General features: G+C 49.7%; 1 protein-coding gene across 1 annotated transcript in view; it reads left to right on the plus strand.

Moving 5' to 3' along the window:
* LOC310824336 (kinesin-like protein KIF1C) overlaps positions 1 to 5,630 on the plus strand; it is a 15,934-nt gene extending 10,304 nt beyond the window's left edge. Inside the window, 4 exon segments of the mRNA XM_083697594.1 lie at positions 51 to 212; positions 1,566 to 1,946; positions 3,302 to 3,795; positions 3,797 to 5,630. Coding sequence (XP_083553720.1) covers positions 51 to 212; positions 1,566 to 1,946; positions 3,302 to 3,795; positions 3,797 to 4,451 — 1,692 coding nt within the window. The 3' untranslated portion in view covers positions 4,452 to 5,630.
* The last annotated feature ends 2,821 nt before the right edge of the window (positions 5,631 to 8,451 follow it).

The raw sequence follows: 8,451 nt of genomic DNA on the forward strand, positions 1-8,451 counted from the left end.
CACACACATTACAGACAGAGACACAGTGTGTATTAAGCCCCTCCCCCCAGGTCCAGTCCATAGTGAAGCGCTGTGGCCTCCCCAGCAGTGGGAAGAGGAGGGAGCCCCTCCGCGTCTACCAGATCCCCCAGAGGAGACGCATCAGCAAAGACCCCAAACGCGTAACCATCGGCGACCTCAGGATGCAGGCGGTCAAGGAGATCTGCTACGAGGTGATCACATGACAACATTCACCCAACATAAACACAACATTCACCCAACATTCACCCAACATAAACACAACATTCACCCAACATAAACACAACATTCACCCAGCATAAACACAACATTCACCCAACATAAACACAACATTCACCCAGCATTCACCCAACATTCACCCAGCATTCACCCAACATAAACACAACATTCACCCAACATAAACACAACATTCACCCAGCATTCACCCAACATAAACACAACATTCACCCAACATAAACACAACATTCACCCAACATAAACACAACATTCACCCAGCATAAACACAACATTCACCCAACATAAACACAACATTCACCCAGCATTCACCCAACATAAACACAACATTCACCCAACATAAACACAACATTCACCCAGCATAAACACAACATTCACCCAACATAAACACAACATTCACCCAACATAAACACAACATTCACCCAACATAAACACAACATTCACCCAACATAAACACAACATTCACCCAGCATTCACCCAACATAAACACAACATTCACCCAACATAAACACAACATTCACCCAACATAAACACAACATTCACCCAGCATTCACCCAACATAAACACAACATTCACCCAACATAAACACAACATTCACCCAGCATTCACCCAACATAAACACAACATTCACCCAGCATTCACCCAACATAAACACAACATTCACCCAACATAAACACAACATTCACCCAGCATTCACCCAACATAAACACAACATTCACCCAACATAAACACAACATTCACCCAACATAAACACAACATTCACCCAGCATTCACCCAACATAAACACAACATTCACCCAATATAAACACAACGTTCACCCAACATAAACACAACATAAACACAACATTCACCCAACATAAACACAACATTCACCCAACATAAACACAACATTCACCCAACGTCAATATGACACAGAAATAACATCAGAAAAAACATCTTTTAATTAGGGCTGTTTGAACAGAAACAGAAACCATGAGATTAACTAGATGACATGTTTGTATTGGTTGACAGCCCTAATATAAACATGTTCAGGGTGCAACGTTAGTTTATGAATAAGTACAGATATTGACAGTTAGTTTATTAAAAAGTAGAGATATTGACAGTTAGTTTATGAATAAGTACAGATATTGACAGTTAGTTTATGAATAAGTAGAGATATTGACAGTTTATTAATTAATAGAGATATTAACAGTTTATTAATTAATAGAGATCTTAACAGTTTATTAATTAATAGAGATATTAACAGTATAGTTTGTTGATAAATGGAGAGATCAGCAGTATTTCAGAGTCTGTGATGTGGTTGTGGTTCCCAGGTTGCTCTGGGGGACTTCCGCCACTCCCGCCAGGAGATGGAGGCGCTGGCCATCGTCAAGATGAAGGAGCTGTGTCGTATGTACACCAGGAGAGACAGCCAGGAGAAGGACAGCTGGAAGGCTGTGGCCCAGGATGTGTGGGACACCGTGGGGATAGGGGAGGAGAGGAGCCCCCCAGGGGAGGAGGGGGGAGGAGAGGGGGGGGAGGGGGGGAGGCCCGGAGGAGGAGGAGGAGGAGGAGTGTATGATCTGAAGGCCCATATTGACAAGCTGACAGACATTCTCCAGGAAGTGAAGATCCAGAACAACATGAAGGACGAGGAGATCAAAGCTCTGAGAGACAGAATGGTGAAGATGGAGAGAATCATCCCTGTAGGACAGGTAACACACTCACACACACACACACACACACACACTCACACACACACACACACTCACACACACACACACACACACACACACACACACACACACACACACACACTCACACACACACACACACACACACACTCACACACACACACACACACACACACACACACACACACACACACACTCACAGACACAACTCACACCTGAACACAAGTCACACCTGAACACAACTCACACCTGAACACAACTCACACCTGAACACAACTCACACGTGAGCACAACTCACACCTGAACACAACTCACACCTAAACACAACTCACACCTAAACACAACTCACACCTGAACACAACTCACACCTGAACACAACTCACACCTAAACACAACTCACACCTGAACACAAGTCACACCTGAACACAACTCACACCTGAACACAAGTCATACCTGAGCACAACTCACACCTGAGCACAACTCACACCTGAACACAAGTCACACCTGAGCACAAGTCACACCTGAACACAACTCACACGTGAGCACAACTCACACCTGAACACAACTCACACCTGAACACAACTCACACCTGAACACAACTCACACCTAAACACAAGTCACACCTGAACACAAGTCACACCTGAACACAACTCACACCTGAACACAACTCACACGTGAGCACAACTCACACCTGAACACAACTCACACCTAAACACAACTCACACCTGAACACAACTCACACCTGAACACAACTCACACCTAAACACAACTCACACCTGAACACAAGTCACACCTGAACACAACTCACACCTGAACACAACTCACACGTGAGCACAACTCACACCTGAACACAACTCACACCTGAACACAACTCACACCTGAACACAACTCACACCTGAACACAAGTCATACCTGAGCACAACTCACACCTGAGCACAACTCACACCTGAACACAAGTCACACCTGAGCACAAGTCACACCTGAACACAACTCACACGTGAGCACAACTCACACCTGAACACAACTCACACCTGAACACAACTCACACCTGAACACAACTCACACCTGAACACAAGTCATACCTGAGCACAACTCACACCTGAACACAAGACACACCTGAGCACAAGTCACACCTGAACACAACTCACACCTGAACACAAGTCATACCTGAGCACAACTCACACCTGAGCACAACTCACACCTGAACACAACTCACACCTGAACACAAGTCATACCTGAGCACAACTCACACCTGAGCACAACTCACACCTGAACACAAGTCACACCTGAGCACAAGTCACACCTGAGCACAACTCACACCTGAACACAAGTCACACCTGAGCACAAGTCATCCCTCCCTTCTCTGTCTCTCTCAGGAGGAGAAGCTAGAGGACGTGGAGGATGAGGAGGGGGGCGTGGCCCGGGGCGAGGAGGAGGGCGGGGCTGAGGAGGAGGCGCGGCCTAAGGAGGTGCGTGTGACGCGTCTGATGGAGGAGGATCCGGCGTTTCGCCGCGGGCGCATGCGATGGCTGAAACAGGAGCAGGCTCGCCTCCTCAACCTGCAGCAGCAGAACATCGCAAAACGCCTGCGGCAGAACCACCAGAACGCCCCTCCCCACCCCCCCGGGACCCCCCTGGCCCCCCTGCACCTCCCCGGGACAGGCCGCTTCATCCCCCCCCAGGACTGCAAGCTGAAGTTCCCCTTCAAGAGCAACCCCCACCACCGCCTGTCCTGGGGGCCGGCCACGGCCCTGATGCTAGGCCTCGCGGGAGAGGGGGGGGGCGAGGGAGGGAGGGGGGGAGGAGGGGAGGGGGAGGGGGAGGAGGGAGAGGGTCAGATGATGGGGGGTAAAGGCAGCCCCTCTCCCCCCCCCCCCTCCCCCGGGGCAGGGTGCCCCCCCCCTCCTGCCCCTCCCCTTCCAGATGCCCCCCCCTCCCCGCATGCGCACGCCCAGCCCTCACCGCGCCTGGCAACAGAGGAACCAGGGCAACGGTCACCATGGCAACGGTCACCAGGGGAACCCGCAGCAACAGCCGCCCCGGCGATACAGGCGCAACTCCCTGGATAGCTCTACCCATGGCAACAATCACCAGGGGAACTACAGCAACCACAACAACAATGGTAACCATGACGGTGGTGGCGGTCACCAGGGGCGACCGCGATACAGGCGTGGGTCTCCGGTGCCGGGGGGGGCGGCGACAGACGGACCCCCCCAGAGAGAGCAGCAGCAGCAGAGAGGGGGGGGGGGGCCGCCATCACGGAGGGGGCGGGGGGGGCTATCCCCATCAGTTCCACCACCACCCCTACTACACCCCCCAGCACCCCCCCTATCCCCCCTACCCCCCCCCGCCCGCCCACCCCCACTACAGCAGCCTCCCCCGCCACGGCCCCCCACCGCCGGGGGGGGAGGGGGGGCCGCAGGGGGGGCCGGGCTGGGGCTACAGCACCCCCCCTCGGATGAGACGGCAGTTCAGTGCCCCGGACCTGAAGAACAAGGAGACCCCCGTGTGACCTTTGACCCCTGACCCCTGAGGAACTCTCTGACCTCGACCCCCCCTCATCACCCCCGCATCCACACGGTGGTGGAACTGTAGTCACAGCTACTGCTGTTATCATCATCATCATCACTCTGGATGAGGCTGTGTGTGTGTGTGTGTGTGTGTCTGTGTGTGTGTCTGTGTGTGTGTCTGTGTCTGTGTCTGTGTCAGCACTCCGCTTAACGCACAATGACGAGTCACTTACACACAACGCCAAATAACGTTACACACATGGTGGTCCTGCTGTGCTTTTTGTGCTGTGTGTGTGTGTGTGTGTGTCTGTTTGTGTGCTCATAACGTTCACATGGCCTATAGGAGAGGACTTGGTGTTTTTAGTTGTGATATTTAGTTCTGATCTTAACTTGTTTTGTTGTTTATTTTCTCTATCAAGTTGTACATCACAGACGTGTTCCTACGAGGTGCCTTAAACATGCGCGCTAGCCTGAGTTAGCCTGAGCTAGCCTGAGTTAGCCTGAGCTAGCCTGAGCTAGCCTGAGTTAGCCTGAGCTAGCCTGAGTTAGCCTGAGCTAGCCTGAGCTAGCCTGAGTTAGCCTGAGCTAGCCTGAGTTAGCCTGAGTTAGCCTGAGTTAGCCTGAGCTAGCCTGAGTTAGCCTGAGTTCAGACATGTTAAGTGTCGGTTAACGTTATCATATATGAGTTAGTGTGGGTTAGCGTTGTTGTAGCGTCGCTACTGAAGTATCCAAAGAGAGCAGGTGTCTGGCACCCCCTGCTGCCCAGGCAGACACACACACACACACACACACACACACACACACACACGACCAGACTGAAAGACTTGAGTGTTTATACTCAGTTGTCTTTGAGATGCCTGTGTGTCATCTTTGGGACATGAGACAGAGACACACACACACACACACACAGAGGGATGTGGGAGGAGCCTTCTAACTGAAGGGGGTGTGGTCAATGGAAGAGGCGGGGTGTATTCTGACCAATGGGAACAGTTGTAAAAGGTCAGCAGGTTGTTGGGAGAGGTGGGGATGGAACACTGCCAGGAAGAGAGAGAGACAGAGAGAGAGAGAGAGACAGAGAGAGAGAGAGACAGAGAGAGAGAGACAGAGAGAGAGAGAGAGAGAGAGAGACAGAGAGAGAGACAGAGAGAGAGGGAAGAAGGAAAAGAGAAAGTAGGATATTATTATAGTTATACAAGTAGGAATGGGACCCTCCAGGCAGAAGTGGACCTGGTACTGGGAGTTCTATCAGACAGAGTATTGTTACTACAGGACAGAGTATTGATACTACAGGACAGAGTATTGATACTACAGGACAGAGTATTGTTACTACAGGACAGAGTATTGTTACTACAGGACAGAGTATTGATACTACAGGACAGAGTATTGATTCTACAGGACAGAGTATTGATACTACAGGACAGAGTATTGTTACTACAGGACAGAGTATTGTTACTACAGGACAGAGTATTGATACTACAGGACAGAGTATTGATTCTACAGGACAGAGTATTGATACTACAGGACAGAGTATTGATACTACAGGACAGAGTATTCATTCTACAGGACAGAGTATTCATTCTACAGGACAGAGTATTCATTCTACAGGACAGAGTATTGTCAGACAGGGACATTCGTACAGAGGCTCCCCGAGTTCATCTGAATGAACCAATAGGAAGCTGTATGCAAATAACATAGGTTCGTTTTAAGTTCCGAAAGTTCCGAGTTTCTGAGATTGCATGAACGCAGCATGTCACACAGGCTGACCTTTGACCCCTAACCCGTCTGCCATGGGAGCAGAGGATTGTGGGAGATGACAAGTGGATTCTTTTTTTCCTTTCGGAGATGAACCAATGGGAGAGGGCGTCACCGTGATGACAGACGCAAGGCGTAGAACCAAGGAAGTGATTCTGATTGGCGAAGCGGGAGGGACAGGAAGGAGGCGTGCCTTAGAACCCTGCTCTGCTTTCTGACCAATCACAGGACAATCTGAGTGCTGCCGCTGGGCTTTCTGGGAGATGTGGTCTTTTCTTTCTGGTTTAGTTTTTGCTTTTTTTAAATGTTCATTTCCAGCTCCTGCTGCTGAGGGGAGGATCTGCTCTGTGTTATTGTTGCTTTGTGATGTCATCATTATTAATCTGCTCTGCTGTCACCCCCCCCCCCCCCAAGCCCCCCCCCCCCCATACCCCCCCCCCCACCACCCAGCCCCCCCATACCCCCTGTACCTGAAGCTGCTAAAGGAGCATATGTCTGTTCCACTCATGTTAATCGCTTGTGTGTGTGTGTATATGTGTGTATATGTGTGTATATGTGTGTATATGTGTGTGTGTGTGTGTGTGTGTGTGTGTATGGGAGGAGTCATTGGGTTGATTGAAGAGAAGCATAAAGAATAAACTTTGAGGAAGATGTGTGTTTTTTTAGATATTAATCCAGTGTGTTAGTTTGGCTTTGGGTTGGGGGAGGGAGGGAGGGAGGGGGGGGAGGAGGTCACTGCCATGGGAGCCAGCCTCAGTAGAATGCCCCCTGGTGGTAGAACGCCCCCTGGTGGTTCTGTGGACTAGGAACAGAAGAAGCCCCGCCCTCCCCCAACCCCTGACCTATCAGGACCTCAGGACCGGGCCGGGGCCACGCCCCCGCTCCGCAGGTCTCTCTCTCTTTTTTTAGTTGATGTTTTCATTTGTTTTGTTTTCCTTTCCTCTCGATTTGAAAGACATGGATGTATCAGGTTCTCTGGCAATAAAGGAATGGAGTCAAACTGAACCAACGGCCTCTGTCTGTCTGTCTGTCTGTCTGTCTCTCTATCTATCTGTCCCTCTACCTGTCTGTCTCTCTTCCTGTCTGTCTCTCTACCTGTATGTCTACCTGTCTGTCTCTCTACCTGTCTGTCTGCCTGTCTCTCTACCTGTCTGTCTCTCTGTGTACCTGTCTCTCCCCAGGTGTTCTACCTCTACGTCCCACAGTGTGGTTTCCTGGAGTGTTCTGTGTGTGTGTGTGTGTGTGTGTGTGTGTGTGTGTGTGTGCGTGGTGTGTGTGTGTGGGTGTGTGTGTGTGTGTCCTACAGTTAGGTCCATATATATTTGGACTCTGACACAAACCAGGAAGGGTTTTGGAATTACAGCTCTTTTAATATGTAGCCCCTCCTCTTTTTCAAGGGATCAAAAGTAATTGGACAATTGACTCAAAAGCAGTTTCATGGACAGGTGTGGGCTATTCCTTTGTTATTTCTTTATCAGTTAAGCAGGTAAAAGGTCTGCGTTGATTCCAAGTGTGGCATTTGCATTTGGAAGCTGTTGCTGTGAACTCACAACATGCGGTCAAAGGAGCTCTCAGTGCAAGTGAAACAGGCCGTCCTTAGGCTGCAAAAACAATCAAATCCATCAGAGAGATAGCGGCAACTTTAGGAGTGGCCAAATCAACAGTTTAGTACATTCAGAGAGGAAAAGAACGCACTGGTGAGCTCAGCAACACAAAAAGGCCTGAATGTCCACGGAAGACAACAGTGGTGGATGATCGCAGGATCCTTCACATGGTAAAGAAAAACCCCTTCACAACATCCAGCCAAGTGAAGAACACTCTCCAGGAGGTCGGCATGTCATTATCCACATCTACCATGAAGAGAAGACTTCACAAGAGCAAATACAGAGGGTTCACCACAAGGTGCAAACCTTTCATTAGCCTCAAGAATAGAAAGGCCAGATTAGACTTTGACAAAAAACATCTAAAAAGATCAGCCCTGTTCTGGAACAGCATTCTTTGGACAGATGAAACTAAGATCAACCTGAACCAGAATGATGGGAAGAAAAAAGTATGGAGAAGGCTTGGAACTGCTCATGGTCTGAAGCATACCACACCATCTATAAAACACGGTGGAGGCAGTGTGATGGCATGGGCATGCATGGCTTCCAGTGGCACTGGGTCACTAGTGGTTATTGATGATGTGACAGAAGACAGAAGCAGCCGGATGAATTCTGAAGTGTTTAAGGAAATACTGTCTGCTCAGATTCAGACAAATTCAGCAA

This window comes from Argentina silus (genome assembly GCF_951799395.1).
Source record: "Argentina silus genome assembly, contig: scaffold_219, whole genome shotgun sequence".
Taxonomy (NCBI): domain Eukaryota; kingdom Metazoa; phylum Chordata; class Actinopteri; order Argentiniformes; family Argentinidae; genus Argentina; species Argentina silus.